Genomic DNA, 17,611 nt, shown 5'->3' with positions numbered 1-17,611 from the left:
CAAACAAACAGACAATAACTAGTCTTCAAGGGTGATTGACAGAAAAATAAATAAATAATTCAATGTTTGACTCAGCTGTGCAAATACAGAAATAGGTTTGAGAATAAACAGTGTTAAAGATTTAAAACGAATTGGGATGGCACAAAAGCGAGCTACAGAGAGTGCCGGTTAAGGTTACATTGCAGAGTGCCACTCAATGCCTGGTGGCAAAGCACCCCTGACTCAAGTTTCCATTGAGTCAATTAGAGCAATGGGACCCAAACCACAGGCTCCATGGTTATTTCCCACATCCCCACTTCCCCACCTTCCTCTCTTGTCTGTTACTGTAAAACATTCGCCCATGCAAAAAAATCACTTGCCTTTTCCATGCAATTCACCTGTAACGTTGTTGCTGTAATATTATTGCTATTGTCATTGCTTCATGTAGTTATTGTACTCTGAATATTTTGTCACAGAAATGATCCCAATGGTCAGGTTTGATGTAGCCCAGGTTTGCAGAGGAGACTGTGATTAAAGATTAAAGCAGCTATTTAAGGTGTAAGTTTTGGGGCAGGGTTTTTGCAAAAGACAGCTTTAAGATGCAGGCTTCTGTGGTTTAATACATAATGGTGTTTAAATGAATAGCAAAAGACTGAGAGATCATGTGTATTACAGTCAGTGCATAAGTGATGTTACACAAGTGGAGAGAGTACAGCAAAAGAAAAATTCACTTTGGGTGTTCACAAGTACAGATCATTCGATGAAATTCAAGGATTTGTTTATCTTCACGGTCAGCTTCTGAAATGTATTTACATGACTTCATTCTCTTCTTTGCAACGTTAAAACCTACACGAAACGCTCCCTTTCTGAATAGGAACCATGTAATTGTAATATGTTGATGTCACACGAGTAGTTCCTCTTGTGGCACACACAGTACTCTTTTAAGAACAGGAAGGATGTGTGTTTTTTGTCACTTGACTTAGCACTAATTTTAAAACGTAAGCTAGCTGCCCGGTTTGATCATTTGTTATGCATTAAAAGGTAAGCTTTTACTGTACTATAAGTATTAACTTTGAGCAATGTGTTGGGAAACGTGCTGGACAACACTACCGGAACAAAGTGTCAGATAGCTAGCTAGCTAGCAGAGGGAAAATAGTAGCTGGTTAGCTTGGCTCCAACCTAACGTTAGATGAAGGCATATTACTCCGCTGAGTTAAGGTACTACATATGTGTCTAATTAACGACATTTTACAGTAAAATGTCAGCCATACCTTTTGACTTTATACAGTCGATGTCGGTTAAAGTACACTGAAAACATATATCGTTCTCACATTAGCTGGCTGGATAGTTTAGCTCGCTAAATGGTAACGAATGCCACTGCCTAGCGGCTATCTAGCTAGCTAGCGAGCTAGCTAGTTATACAGGTAGCTACACAGGTAAACAAAGCTAGCTGTTCCGTATTGAAGAAAGCCTCGTTAGTCTTTAGAACTATTGTATTAGTTTACAAAATGATATTTCAAAGTAGCTCAAGGTATCTGTAGCTTCGAATGGGTTCGCGGCAAAAACGTTCACAGCTTTAACTGTTTGGTATTCTAGCCTGGTTAGCAACCCAATTTCTAGTGACGAAAGAGTATTCGGCTAGTTTGCTGGCTTTTTTGCCAGGTGCGTGCCGCCTCCTCCCTTTGACACCTGAGTTCTCTGTTCTTACGATGTACGGCCACACCAAACCCCTACGGACGCTTTCTTATTAAATTTCTTCTGAAATGATCTGTTCAACAATTTACAACAAGCAAATAAAATACTGGATTTCAATGAACTCTCTACATTCTCTTTAAAGGTTTGGATTTTGTGAACTGATGACGTACGGACATAGCATCTGTAGAATTTTTATTTCCATGTTTGAAAGTAAAGTCATGCATTTCAAGCCCGTCGAAGGACCAAAGTAAATGGCTCAAAAATCATAACTGTAGAAATGCAGTATAATTTCAGGACCGTGTAAGAGCTGCATCTTAAAGTCAGAGAATTTAAGTTGTAATTTGGGAAAAGGCCGCTTGCCATAAGAACATTAGATTCTGAAACGGGTGTTTTATGCTCTTGTTGCAGTGTGTTGCACGTTTTTGTAGGGCTTTGTAGGCTCTTGTAAGCTGTTTTAAATTTGCCCATGTATTTGCCCTTTCATTGAACTTGTTTATCTGAAACTGGAAAAAAGATCATACCCAGTCTTTAAATACAGTGACAAGTGATTGATGATGGTTACCTTCAGTATGAAAAATTAGTTCTCCTTAATTGGATGTTGCTAGTATTACAAAAAATACATTAAAACCTACTTATTCACCTGCTGCTTTTAACATTTGTGTGCCTGCAACAATTTCATGAAAGGGGCTCAATCCAAAATTACATAACCAATGAAATAGGAAGTTGGGCACCTTTCAAACAGCATGCATTAGTGGGAAATATTTCACAGGCTGCGTATGCACTGTCACAGCGATCTCTTCTCATGATCTTCAAGTCTACATTATTGTGTTGGTTTGTCTCATATTCTGTGCTGCCATTTGTAAGTAAGTTCTCTGCATCCACAGATCCAAGGCATGCTCACCAGGCAAACCACCACAGAAGAGTTTTCCCGACCTAAAGTACACTAATGCTGATGATAAGGTAAGGCCATAGCAAGGATGATCAGTTGAAATGCTCGTTAAAATGCCTATCCAGCAGTATTGGATAGCTTGGATTCAGTGATGATCTACTCAACTTCCGACTTCCTTCATTGTAGTCCAAGAATGGCCGCGGGAATGCAAGAGAAACAGTACACTCCGTCTTTGCTCAACTTTTTCATCTATAATCCCAAATTTGGGCCACGTGAGGGAGAGGTACAGCTCTTTTGGCTTTTTACTTACTTATTTGAAAACCTTTTATTATGAACATTAAATACTGAAATGTGTAAGCGCAACATATTTCAACTTATTCTGACGTGAGGAAGGATTAAGCTGTAAAATAGGATTTTATACTTGGGTTTTATTTCCATAACCCTTAAAATCCATGAAATCTGTTTGGTCTCTTCGTGTAATTCCTTTCTGATGTCTCCAATTGATTTGCTTTTTACAGGAAGAGAAGAAGATCCTCTTTTACCACCCTAGTGAAGTGGAGAAGAATGAGAAAATTCGCAATGTTGGGCTGTGTGAAGCCATTGTACAATTTACCAGGTAATCACTCATTTGTTTTGCACTGTACTATATGTATGGAAGGAATGTTTAAGCATTTCCATTTAAAGCATTTTTGTGTGGATTTCTTTTTGGAAGTATTTTTTCCATGAGTTAAAATTCCTACAGACAAAATGTAAAGGACTAATGGTGTGTTGTAAAGATAATCTGTTTCATCCATTTCAGCACATTAATGAACTCATGATAGGTCAGCGAATTGATGTTATCAAATTAGGAGATGCCTCTTGTTGTCTGAAGGCCCATTCACTTGAAACAATTCATAAAGTGTCTGTGCCTGAAGACTATAAAAAGGACTACATTATACCACAAGAACAACACTCTAAACTGTGATTTTGATATATCAATATTTGTAAGTTTTGAAAATTCACATACACCCTCCCAACCAAGCTGAAATGCTATACAAACTATGTGGCAAGTATAAAGCTGTATTATGTATGCATAAATAGTTACAATATCTTAAATGAAGCCTGGGCAGCATCAACTTGGCAAAAGACTACTACAGTGCACTATATCTGACAGCCCTAGGAAAAAATGCTTCCGTAGTTACCACAACTGTATACCTGCCAACTTTCAAGGAAATCTCAGAAGGTCATACTGAATTTGGGTTAATTTCTTGCTGAATTTTTCCACGGATAACCACAATACTATCAAAAATTATTTTCTTGATTCTGTAGAGTTCATGGCTTATCTGGCAGCTTGTTCTTGATTGCAAACTGTTTGACATACATATCCCTTTCAGCAGAGCCAGTTGTGACCTCATAGCAAGAAGAAGCATATCCTTACTTTTAATTGAAGGAAATACAATTTATATCAGAATTTTTCTTTAAAAACAAGTGACAGTTGCAGTACTTCCCAGGCTCAGGCAACTATCATGTCATTTTAATCATTTTTTAATGGAATTTCCTTTGAAGCCCTTCATGTAAAGCCCTTCCTTGTTTTAATTTGAAAGAAAACAAAAGCACTAGAAATATAAGACAAAGGGATGGAAATTAAATGTTTCTTTTTGGAAAGTTTAATTTAGATTTACAGTTTTACGAAATATGCTTGTTTTGCTATAACGCCATTGTTAAATAACCTTTGCTTTTTCCATGTTATAGAACCTTCTGTCCATCTAAGCCTGCCAAGTCCCTACACACACAGAAAAACAGGCAATTTTTCTACGAGCCAGAGGAAAACTTTTGGATTGTCATGGTACTTTATTTTATTTGTTTGGGTGGTGCTCTTTTCTAGGCTGACTTAAAAGGCTATCATGGAAAGATCCATTTGATACATTTTGCCAAAGGAACAAAAACATACTTCAGGTACAGAACAGCCAGGCATAGCTATAATACATACACAAGATGTAGAACAGTACTATAGTATTTGTAATATTTTTAAATGTTTCCATAGTGCTTAAGTTATCATTTACAGAAACATTCCTACATCATGCGTACGTGTATATAGATGCTAACAATGATTTATGGACATTAATATTATGTTCTATCATAGTAGTGGATAGGCAATTTCAGTGGAAATGCTTTACAGCACTTCCTCCCTTTACGTATGTTACCTAACTATTGGATTCCTTGTCTTAGAATGACCCTTAAATAAATGATCTGTTATTAACGTAGTATTACACTATGTTGGTGTGTGCGTCGTTTCCTCTGACATAGCAGGGGAAATACCCTGAGATCGTTTCCCTTCATATAGCTTTCTCCTGGAGTAGAAAGGTGAAACATATCATTAATTCAGATTCTTTGCGTGAACTAACCCGGGTTCTTTTTAAATTTCATGTCAGGAGTAGATGTAATAAAAGGAGTGAAACGGCATAAAGTACTCTCCTCTGGTGATTGAAGATACACAGCTAAAACATGTAGGAAGTAACTTTCACCTGAGCAATGCTTAGCCCCACCCCTTGACTTCACAACCGGGCATAACACTAATAAAATTTAAAGCCAGGTTGTAGTGTAGAGATTCTGAAAACATGCAGTCCTAACTATAGTGTTCTCATGGTACCAACTTTAGTGTCTAGCTAGCATGTTAGACCAACCAGCATGTTTGGTTGGTCCACCAAAATCTTTCCTTTCTTCTTAATTTATAGTATTGCTCAACATTGTCTGTGCTCACCTGAACAAATGCATCCCATTTCTCCTTTTATCCTTACAGGATACATCTTACTTTGTAGAGAACACTTTGTCACATTAGCTGGCTGTGTAGATGTCATAGTGACCTAATGTCTGCCATTAATAAGAAATGATAAAGGGAGTGAGACAGGGACCTTGAATTTAAAAGGGAAACTGACAAACTTCTTCTGTGACTGGCTTTATACAGTTAATATTATTTGAGATATATATGTATATTGATTTACTATTAGAAATGTTGATTTTTTTTTTAGAAAGGAACATTCCTTAAGTGAGAGATACTATAGGTTTCAGTTGATTAAAGTTTGCAGTAACTTTATGCATACCACTGAGCTGTCAGTTGTGGAGATCTGTAATGTAGAAAGAGCTGTTGTGCACGTCTGAGAGTACCTGTGTCCCTATCTAATCTTCTGCAGGTGGTGCGAAACCCAATGATAGAAAAACCAAACAAGGAGGGGAAACCGCCTACGATAGAGTATCAGGAAGAAGAAATTCTAGTATGTGATCGTTCTCTCGTTTTTATGACTCGACTCATTGCCTGTCCGCATATGTACTTTATACTGTGTACAGTAATTTATACAGAGGACATTTAAAGGTGAGCACAGTTAGCCCTTTATTGGACACTGAGTTACAGCCAAACTTGCCTTTGTAGTCATCTGCTAGCCTTTATAAAATTCTCTAAAATGGCAAGACTGTTGAGCGCACAAGACCTAGCTTCACAGAAACCGTCTGAATGACCATGATAAATGAAATGTAGCTTGTACAACAGTATTTTATTACAAAAAAGAATGTTAATATGCCTCCCTTGTAAGTCACTTTGAATAAAAGTGTCTGCCAAATGAATAAAATGTAAAATGTAATGTAAAATGTACATTTGGACAACAGCATACTGTTTGACATGTGAATTCATACAGCAGGTAACGAAATGATCCTGTGCTTTTTTAGGACACTGTTTATGGAGCAGTATTACAACAGTGCTATAGTATGTATAAGGTAAGCTTTATTCGTGTATGTGTTTCATTCAGTTCTGTTTTTCTACACTGATGACACATGAATGAAAATGCTGACAACCTGCATGCTAAGCTTTGGGCTCACTGACAGTAGTTTATCTCCTAGGTAATCGAGTTAACTTTCATTTCATTAAATATTGATGCTTTACAGGTAATGCTCTCCAGCATTGGATGAAACAAATATTCTGAAAGGGCAAAGTTTATCAAATTATCCTGGATCTGTTCAGCGGCAGCTGTTCATGTCCTCTAATGGTCTCCTACTTTCTCTTCAGCTCTTCAACGGGACGTTTGGCAGGGCGATGGAGGCTGGTGGGGTGGAGCTCCTCACTCAGAAACTTGAAAAGTTCTTCTACAGGGTAAAAAATGGATTTCATCTGTTACAATGAATGTGCACTAAGCCTTTGCTAGATATATCTGCTTCATCACCAGACTTTACAAGGGCACACATGGGTCTGCTGCAGAAAAGGGGAAGATTCAGAAGTGCAGCCTGCACACTGCAGTATTTGACAGGCACGTGACTGAATCAACCTGTCTGTAAAGCCATCTGTCACAGCTTTGAACAGGCTGGAAAAATCCGAGGTCAAGTCATTGATCTCGTAACTTCCAGATTTCACTGTATTTCAGTAATTGACTAGGAATTCAAAGTTAGTCATCTCATTGGGACAAATTGCTGTAACTGAATTTCCAGCAGTTTAAGTGTCATAATGTGCCTTTTTATGTCATGTATGAGATATATTGGCTATGAATTGTATTGCCCTTATGCATGGGTATGTAAGTGGAAAAAAAGGTATAGGATATAGTGAGCAAAGTCACAGGCTAGTTGTCAGTTTTATGCACAAGGAGAGGTAACAGAGCTAAGAAGGCTTGTTAAAAGGCTGGTGCATTTGTCTTGCTTACCTGATCAGAAAGTAGACACGTGATTTTTGTGTCCTGGCTTGAGTTTCCCTCTTGTTGAAAGTGGTGTCAGGTATGTCAGCAGTAATCATTCTCCCGCAGGACAGCTTTACCGTGCTGCAGGCATTTGTGACTGGCTTACTTACCGCACTGAATTATTCATTTCTAATTAAGGGAAATCCCTTGGCCTCCCTAATTGTAGAGTAAAGCAACCTCGGCACAAGTAGACACGCGGTATCCACCCCTCCTCCTCCTGAAACCAGGATTAAATGATGGAAGCCTGGGGTGAAATAGGGAGAACCTATAGATGGGAGTTTCTGTAACGATATACCCCAAAATAAAGGAATGCGCACATCCGCTCTGTGTGCTGATTTCTTCCTGTCTCCAACATTTCCCCTCTTAGTATCTACAAACGTTGCACCTTCATTCCTGCGACTTGCTGGACGTCTTTGGCGGAATCAGCTTCTTCCCCTTAGACAAGATGACCTACCTGAAAATCCAATCCTTCGTGAACAGGGTGGAGGAGAGCCTCCGGCTGATCAAGTACACAGCGTTCCTCTACAATGACCAGCTCATCTGGTATGCTTACTCCAATCCTCATTATTTCCCTGCAAAAACCACAAGTAGATTAGTATAGAAGTGGAAGACACTTGATCTGGATTCAGAACGCTCTGTGAGCGGAAACGGTCAAGTGCAATCAACCTGGGAAACCAAAGGCCACAGCAGTACCAGAACCACTTCATTTTTAACAGATACTTAGAATATTACTTTTGGTTGTATCCTCCCCCACCTTTTTTGCTTTAGAACATTGTAAAGAAAAAAAAAAAGTTGAAGCATTTTTTTATATTTAGGTCCCTATATATGCATCTGCCTATTAAACCATGTGCTGCTGACTCACGCATGGCTGTCCTGCCCAGCCTCCTGGAGATCACTGCATCTGCATGACTAAGGCCTGTTCTGTATAAAGAGCCTCCTACCGCCTCCCAGACACTCAGGGCTCTGATCTGTGATGGTGTGTGATGCCCTGGCAGTGCTGTGGTTGTAAATCGAATTAGGAGAGCCTGCTTGCTCTCAGGCGTTTGGAGCAGCAGCCCTTAAATACATAGTGTAAGCTACTTTGTGTAATACCCCTCCTGAGTAGTTTTATTTTTATCAATTGTTTTAATGTTAACTTTGTCAGTCTGTCCTCAGTGGTGTCTTAGAAAGGGAAGTGCTGGTCAGGGTTGGGGTGTAGTTGTGGAGGCCATGGCTAGTAACAGGATCTGGCTGGCAGATGTGAGGAACGGGGAAATGATAGTGGGAGATGACAGATGTAGTTTGTTAGCGTCTGGATTTATATGTTACTTTACATCGTGCAATGTGGAGGGCTCTTGACATCTATTTGTACAGCAGACTATACTATGAAATAGGGAGACTAAGTGATACATCCCAATTTTTTGACAGTTGAAGAAAGTATTGTTTAAGTTTGTGTGGGAATCATTGCAGCATAGTAGATGCTTAAATTTATATAAAAGACATCAAATTTAAGGGGCTTGCATCTCTACGGCCTCATATATCCTCCCCGCTCATCGCCGAAGCAAAGTGTCGTATTCTTGATGATTTTCTGATGTGTTATATGATATTTAGAGCTGTAAAAAGGCACAGTGATTATGCCAGTAAGCTGTAACCAAAGCCCTGCTTGACCAGCTTGCACTGCAGGATAGCTTAGGTTTCCAACCTGAGGTGTTCCGGCTGCTCCTGGCTGTAGTAGTTCTTGCAGCATTACAAAAAATTAGTGGGTGAATTTACAGTGTGGACATTATTTTACATCAACCCTTCCTGTGCATGTATTTTACCAGCAGGAAAATAAAATTGAACATTTTTCTACACTCTCAGCAGTTCTCAGACTTTGCTGGCTGCAAGCTCTGTTTTTTTGCTATCATGTGACCCCCTTCCACCCCACTGGCCATACACAAGACAATCTTTTTTTTTGAGCATCGCCAATCAATACATTTATTTAATACACCGAGTGTTGCTTTCACAGTGATTCAAGACAAAAATGTTCATGCAGTCACAAGTGTTAATGCAATAATTATGTAAAACACCTTTCTCAGTTAAACATCGAAGTTTTCTTTTTGAAGCAGTGAGTAAATGTAACTTTGTTTGCTCTGTTAGCAATGTTGTTAATCTCCTGCAGTTATTTATCAAATGTTCAACAGTTGGAGAATGTCTGTAGATGTATGTCTTCCTGATTTCAGGATTATACGTTGCACTTACTCGTTTTGAAAAGTGAGCATATGATAAAATCCTGAGGATTGTTTCATTCAGAGCATAAATGGACGAGGATCTTTCTCTGTGCCGTTTTAGTAATCACAGTTGAACAGTGCAGTTTATGGTTAGCTGAAAGGGCATTTTCTCTTCAGCGTAGACCTCAGGCATGGACTGTCTGATGTATTCTGTTTTCTGCTTTAGGAGTGGGTTGGAACAGGAGGACATGCGGATTCTGTACAAGTACCTGACAACATCTTTGTTTCCCCGGCATTCTGAACCAGAGGTGAGACAGAAACCGCCAGTTTACACCAGCTGTTTTCGTGTGTGCAGTTTCCTACATACAAAACACAAAGAATGGAGACAGGGCTGCATTTAATAGCATCATTTATGGCCTTTTTTTACATTGGAATGGAAAAATTCACATTCATGAAATCTTCACATTCATGAAAAAAATGCTTGCTCATAGCAGAGTAGTTTTCTGAGTAGTATTTAATAGGGATGGAGACAGTCAGGAAGAGTATTCAATTAACCAATGTCAGGTGTTAAGGGCTGCCTAAGTAATGCTCATCAATGAAAGCTGAGTTCAAAAAATGTGTTTCAGTGTCTGAAATGAACTTGTTGATCAACTAGCTATTTTTGACAGTGAGCGGAAAATGTGCCAGTTAGTACAGTTAGATGCAACAGAAGAACTGACGACATTAAAATTGAATTACTTCATTAGAAGATTTCCTGTCCTACTGTAAACGAATGGTAGAAATAAGAGTGTGACTGACTATTATATCAGCAAAATCTGGACACCTTTATCACTCTAAACACTTCTGTATTCAACTGTGCTCCGTCTGTATTTAACACAGTATCAATAGCTCATAAAAAAAATATTTTTTTTTAATTTAAAAAAGATTTTTGCTTGTGAAACCTGGAATAAAAAATTCATGTGTTTTGTTTTATAAATGTCTTTTTCATTAAACCTTTATGTGTGACCAGTTAGAAGGAAAAACATGAATTGTTAACTGAGTATAGGAAGATATGTTAACATCCTTAATTTAATTTAATCCCTAACAATCCCTAATTTAAATGTTTTATTTCAAATGATGTCAACTGAGAAATATGTCCACTCTGTGCTGTCATTTACATTATATGGTGAAACACATGCTTAATTTGGTGCTGTTGGGCACGGTTAATTACCATGGTTGGCCAGTCGATTTAGGCGATCATGTTTAAAATCCAACCAACAGTTGGTTGAATGTGCCTGTTTGTACAGAAGCAAGGTGTTTTGAATGGTGAAGTTTGCCATTGCGATAGTAGAAAATGAACTAAAATGGAACAGTAGAAGAATACAGATGATGTCAGCACAGTGGCAGTCGTATTAATGTTCCTGCTCTCTGTGTCTGGGGGCCAGCTTGCAGGTAGAGATTCTCCTCTAAGGCCAGAGGTGGCTGGAAATCTGTTGCACTATGGGAGGTAAGTGCGCATCTACTCCTGCCCTCCCACAGAGCTGCGGGGTTCTTGGTGAACTTCCTGCTTCTGAGGGCACAAGACCACTCTTTAATCCTGGGTCCAGCTCAGCAGCTGTTTCTCTGGCTAAATTAAATTGAGCACAAATGAATGGAGGGGATAAAAAAAAATGAAAATGAAGAAAATGATAACAGTGAATGATTAAATTGCGGCTATGGCTTGTGAATGAATCGGGCATAATAAGCCACTGAAACAACCCGCCCGGTTCTTAACCGATGGAAGCTTTTAGATCTGCCCCAGTGTGTCCTAATACATTGTGGTCTTACTTAACTGGCAGTAATGAGCTTTACAGATTATTTTAAGAGATAAGAGGGATTTTCCCTGTGTTCACACTTATGAATCATGGAAAGGATGGTGACATTAAAGGGGACTTCTGTCTCTTCTGTCTCTGGATACATTAGGTGAAGCAGGTAAAGCCAGTCTTTGATCAAAGCCCTTTGCTACAAAAGAGAGGTGACCCCAGAGAGGTCAAAAGTGACTCATGACAGGAATGAAATTGGACACAGCAGACCTTTGCTGACTCCCAGGACTGTATAACAGGATAATGTAACAGGAAGATTATCTGGCTCAAGGGCAGGGCAGCAAGAGAAATCATGACTGTGAATATTCAGAAAGAACAAAAACCACTCAGGGCCTCTGACCTTCTGCAGTGCTGTAGCATCACCTCTCTGGACCATTCTGCTTTGATGGAGAGAGAGAAGACCAGTTGGCCACTTTATATTGGATGCATTTGTGCATGTGTTAGAATTTGCCAGCCAGGACGTAGTTGCATTAGTTGAAGTTGAACAGGGCCAGATCCCTGACCAGTACCTGCGTGGAGCAGGTTGTCATAATTGGGCAGGTTCATCCTGGTTCATCAAGGTTTTGTCCTGAGTGGAGGCATTGCAGTGAAAAGAAGCTTTAACAGGAGTTCACAGAAGAGAAAGCTGACAAGACGGAGGAAGTGTGAGGGGAGACCAGAAGTGGAGGCTAGCATGGTAAAATATTACTGCTTTTTAGAAACAGGGTAAATATTGAGAGGCCTCTGAGAAGGGATGGACTATTTTATTGAACTACCTTATTAATACTGGCCTTATGCTCTTCACGACTTGTTAGTTAGTTGGTTAGATGTGTCATCCAGGAGATTTGAGATGTGTGCTAGATGTGAGTGACGTGTACACAAATCAACTGGTGAGAAAATTTTTTATGAGGTGGTCGTTGTCATTGTTCAGAACGAGAACTTTGTTAAAACTGACCTTGTTTTCTGTGTTCTTACAGGTTTCTTACAGGACCATCTAACCTCAAAGATCCTGAAGCAAAATTCCGATTTCCCAGAATATTTGTGAACACCGGCGAAGGTTATGAGGAGCTTCATTTGATTGTTTATAAGGTGAGAAGAGTGGAAAAACCTTTAAACATTAGGTATTTGTGAACATACTGGCAGCTGTCTTCACGAAAATGCGTGTGAATGTGTGAAAAGAAAAAAGACAGTAATTTGCAGTCTGTTTGCTGAAGATGATTTCATTATCAATGACTTTTCCATTATGGTATTTAAATGTTAAAATACTCTACTTGAGACTGTAATGTTCGTAAGAGTTTTGTGCGTTGCAGGTGGAATTTTCCAGCTGCAGCACTGATATTTCCATATTCAGAACAATGAACACTTTTTACCTGTTTTTTTAATTATCACTTTTTGTACAGTAAAAAGCACAAAACAGTGACATTTATACATAAATATGAATGAAAGAAACAAAAAGTATGAGTTTAACCCCACCATCACAAAAAATGGAATAAATATTTTTAGGAATGGGAGTACAGCAGCTTTGAATATTTCTATGTAATTTCTCCCCTTCCTCTTTTTGACTAAGATAGGTGTTATGCAGTGTGAATGACATGAAGATTACCTTGACCATTTCAGTCTATCCACTGGCTAGGTATCTACAACATTATCTGGTAGTACAGATAAAAAAAGATTTCAGATGTGTCCAAAGCTTTCGTCCTCTTAACACAGCACTTAGCCTTTGTTTCCACTGTTTTAAATCCAGTGCAGCTTTAGCTGGAGTGAGTTGACTCTTTGGCTAGCATAGCTCCTAATTGAGAGATTCAAATGACAGTTAAAGTGGCAGTCTAAGCATTAAAACTGTGATTGTGAGTGAACAAAGAATAGTCAAGAACTGTCGTTTGAAATTACATGTTCATAAGCTGAGCAGTGGCCTTCATCCATATTGCTGAAATGTTGATATGCACTGGTTTAAAAACAAGTTATACTGGGCTCCCAACTGGCTGAGTCTGGGGAGGTACTTGTTCCAAGCACAGGCTGAGCCCTGTGGGTGCTAACTGTGTCATGAGCCACCGAATAACCGGGGACCACAGCAGTGGAACCTCATTCAGGCCTCGTTCTGACAGGGCAGGGTTGTGCATGTCAGCAGGGTCCTCTCATCTCGTCACTCTCGCACAACCTGTTGTCATTGGCTGCATGTGAGCGTATCACAGGATTACAGTCTTTATGCTTCAGCCCACCTGCATGACTCTACAGTTTGCTGCGGCAACACTGATCCTAATGTGTACAATTGGCAACTATAAAAGTAGGGTCCGTGCATACAAGAGGAAAAGCAAATAAATAAATCGGTGTACTGCAGTGGTGTACTGGAGGTGGTTGTATTCAACAGAAGTTTGCTCTGACAGTAACAGTAATGCTTTTCCTTTCAGGCTATGAGTGCTGCTGTTTGCTTCATGATCAGCGGTATGTGTTTCCAGTACCTTTCCAAGTGAATCTTGCAAGGCTTTTTTGTGTTTAATCAGAGGAAGCGTGACTGCATGCATTGCTGATTTGGGCAGTGTTTCTGTGTGTCTGAGTGGGCGTTCCTCACTCGTGTCCCGCGGCGGCTGTCCTCTTGTCACCCGCAGCCTCAGTGGAGCTGAACCGGGAGCTCTGCGAGCAGCTGGACAGCCTGGTGGGCCCCCAGCTAACCTTGCTGGCCTCGGACATATGCGAGCAGTACAACATCAATCGCCGGATATCGGGGTCAGTGTTTAATCCCGCCACCTCGGTCAGATTGTGCTAAAGCAGAATTTATGGCATTTCACAGGTCAAAAAAAAATTACTGTATCAAATTCTGTCACTGCAATTATAGATTAATGTAATGACTAGAGTCCTGGGCAGAGGAATCTGCCCTCCCCACTGCCCCGGATTGCTGTGGATTAGCAGAGAGTAGCCAAGGTCTGCAGTAGACAAGTTTAATCATCAGTTGTTAAGAATAACCTAAATACGCACGGTTGGCTGAACTTCTTTTGTGAGTTGATGCAATCAGTGGGCCTGCTGAAGCTGCAAAGAGTTGCAGACACAGCAGTTCAGTAGGATGTCTTATGGTTGCTTTCGGTGGCTCAATTATTGATGCCTTTGCTTCATTGTCACTAACGCTCCTACTTAGAGCGGGCTCACCTTACTTATTAAGTCTGTCTGAAACTTTAATGTGCGTGCCATCCTCCGCTGATAACAAATTGATGTGATGAACCCGAAGCTGCTAGAGACAGTTCATTTTTAGATTTGAGATTTGAAGTGCTAAACGTTGGCGTGAGAGGTGATTTCATTTACTTGTTTTGTATTTCGCTTCTGGGTTTATAACACTGTGTGAAAGTCACTTGATAGTGTCTGTCGGGATGAATGTCATAAAACTTTCATCTGCTTCACTACAATAATGGTAGCCATCATTCTGTGGGGCCGGAGCTCATCCATAATGCAGTGCCGGACAGCACACTGTTGCTCGCTACAAGTTTAATTTCAACTTAATCTGCACCTTTTCACAGTAGATTTCCTCTTGTTGTTGCTGTTGAAGTATGTGTGGTCATAGTAGGTAGGAGGTCCTTAAGAATATGTGTTACTGTCATTGTCTATGTGTACGGTTATAATAGACGTTCAGGGTGTGTTGCACATACTTGTGTATTAAAGAGAAAGTGGAGAAGCCCATTGTATCACACAGGAATGAAGTGAATGCACACCTTAAAGAATTTAGGCAGGAGCAAATACGCTTTGCTGTAGATGGTTGCGGGGCATTTTCCAAATGAGAAGGCACCATCAGATAAGTGAACCCAGCTGAACCCTGCCAAGGACATGGTGGGGTTGGGTGAGATGCAGTGTGGAGGAGATTTTACTGGATATGGCTTTGAGCAGACCCTTCCTGGTGTCCGCAGGCCAGACAAAGAGCCCCAGTTCAAATTCATCTACTTCAACCACATGAACCTTGCAGAGAAGAGCACCATCCATATGCGTAAGACCGCCAGTGTGTCCCTGACCTCCGTCCACCCCGACCTCATGAAGATACTAGGGGACATCAACTGCGACTTCGCCCGGTAAGATCTTGAAATGAGGCGGGTGAACTGCGCTGGGTTCTAGGACCGGTGTTTTTACGTTCCTCTGCTGTTTTTGCTTCTGTTTTGTTTTTGTATGGTCCTGTAGGGTTGATGAAGATGAAGAGATCATCGTGAAAGCAATGACCGACTACTGGGTTGTTGGCAAAAAGTCTGATCAGAGGGAACTGTACGTCATTTTGAATCAGAAGAATGCCAATCTGATTGAAGTCAACGGTATGTCAGACTAAATGACTCCATGTTTCAGTCTTACGGGATTTTTTTTGTTTGAAAAAAGGGGGAATGAATGGAAATATTACCTTCCATATGGCGCAGATGATGAAAAAGCCTTACTTCTACTGACTGGTTTATACCAGTATAACAAAACAAGTGTCCAGTTTTTACAGCTCGTAAGTAGGCAAAGAATAAATTGTACGTTGAGCCGTTCTGTATTTAACGTGCGTTCTCTGCCATCGTGTGTTGACACTCTAGCGTGTCGTTATTGCAGCCGGCTGTGTTCAGTGTCCCTCGTTGCCCCTTGTTCCTACATGATTTAGAGGGCTACACCAGCCCGTCGAATTACACCAGGTCTCAGTTTCCCCGCCAGTCCAGCTGGAGCCACCAGATCTTCCACTACATTACCAAACAGGGCTCTGTGGCAGGGCTGGGGTCAGTTCCAAATTGAATTGCAGTTATGTGGTCAATTCCAGCACAAACGGGATGAAATGAGCAATTTAAATGGAAGTAATAAGTTCAGCCAGTCAAGAGTGTCAGACGGAATTTAATTACGCCATCATGCCAGCTAATAATTTGTGCTCTTGGTAGTTACAGTGAATATCTTCAAAGCTTACAATTCTATTGCTTATATTGGTGAGAATTGAACTGTTGTGTGCTAGACATACCAGACATATAGTCTCATTACAGTTTCCTAGTTTTCCAGAGCAACAAAGAAAAATTGTTTGAGACAATTAAAAATATCTCTCTTAGAGCCAAGCTGATGTAGGCGTTTTATTGACAAATGAGTTCAAATGCATTCATTTTAATTTAAGGTAAATTGCTAGGTTGAAACACCAGACATGACTATTAGTTGATAAGGCTGCGATAGGCTTTATCTGGAGTGGACATCTATGCAACCAAACTTGAATTTGAGCCAAATTCTACTCTGCAGACCACAGCACTGTACATTTGCAGGATGTGTAAAACTGTGACTTAAGGCATACACATTGTTTGAGTGCTGAACCCAATTGTTTGTGTTCTGTCTTTTTCACCTCACAGAAGAAGTCAAGAGACTCTGCGCAACACAATTCAATAATATCTTCTTCTTGGATTAAAAGGGGACAGTGATACTGTACAAGAACTTGAAAGAGCTATGGACTGTTTCTACTAGACTATTTAAGAACTGTCGGCTATGCTGATTACAAAGACGGCATAATTTGTAATGCAATAATTGCATTGTAAAAAAAAAAAAAAAAATCACATCATGCAATTTTTTAGATTTTTATTAACCAACAAATTGTATTTCATCCTTGTAATTAAATGTACTATCAGAATTTTACTGTAAATTAAACTTCATTTTTATTTTCACTTGTATATAAATGTCTTGTTTCTGTTAGAATGAACTGTCAAGTTCTCGTTCTGTTAGTTTTGTTTATTTAAGATCACAGCGGCATTTAGAACATTTACATGGACGTGCACAAACTTTGTATTTCTGTTTTTGGCTTCAGCTGCCCTGTTTTACATTGGAATGCCATCATGTCAACACTTAGTTTGTAAACAGCCCAAACGTCTAATAAACTAAGAAATTCTAATTTTCTTTCATGTGACTTGGTTGCCATGTTTTTGCTAATGCTATTCCTGCATGATTTTCAACAGTTCAACAAGTTTCACCAAAACACATCCTTCCAAACGTTTGGCTGTCCACGATGTAACTACCTGCAGCTGCCTTTGCAAATACAGCTCACTTTCTCAACAGATTGCTAGGTATATTTACAATGTATTTCTATAATTCACGTTAAATCTAATCCATACCCAAAGAAAAAACATTTAATTCAAGAATGTCCTTATTGTTGAACGAGCAAAAACAAGGAAAAAACACCAGATATTCATCAGTGAGGGGGGCTGTATGAGGCTGATAGTCAAAGGTACTCTGTGACTTTTATCAAAAAAAAGAAAGTCGAGTACAATTTTTGTCCAGCTGGCACTCAGATTGCCTGGCAGGTTACCCTAAATGTCCTAATACGTAATCCTGGTAAATTACTTCAAATGCACTGAATGACTGATGCCAGAATTGTCTAGAAAA

General features: G+C 39.8%; 1 protein-coding gene across 1 annotated transcript; it reads left to right on the top strand.

The window, feature by feature from the left end:
- Nucleotides 1-914: 914 nt before the first annotated feature.
- ccz1 (CCZ1 homolog, vacuolar protein trafficking and biogenesis associated) lies at nt 915-17,087 on the top strand. The gene is made up of 17 exons (XM_036535619.1): nt 915-1,020; nt 2,559-2,634; nt 2,750-2,846; nt 3,082-3,179; nt 4,295-4,388; nt 5,734-5,814; nt 6,263-6,310; nt 6,600-6,683; nt 7,625-7,800; nt 9,673-9,754; nt 10,871-10,932; nt 12,244-12,355; nt 13,675-13,708; nt 13,873-13,990; nt 15,157-15,315; nt 15,422-15,549; nt 16,588-17,087. The coding sequence occupies exons 2-17, from the start codon at nt 2,621-2,623 to the stop codon at nt 16,641-16,643; spliced, it is 1,443 nt and encodes a 480-aa protein (XP_036391512.1). The 5' UTR covers nt 915-1,020; nt 2,559-2,620; the 3' UTR covers nt 16,644-17,087.
- The last annotated feature ends 524 nt before the right edge of the window (nt 17,088-17,611 follow it).

The sequence above is a fragment of the Megalops cyprinoides genome, chromosome 1 (genome assembly GCF_013368585.1).
Source record: "Megalops cyprinoides isolate fMegCyp1 chromosome 1, fMegCyp1.pri, whole genome shotgun sequence".
Classification (NCBI taxonomy): Eukaryota; Metazoa; Chordata; class Actinopteri; order Elopiformes; family Megalopidae; genus Megalops; species Megalops cyprinoides.
This window is presented reverse-complemented; position numbering and strand designations above follow the sequence as displayed.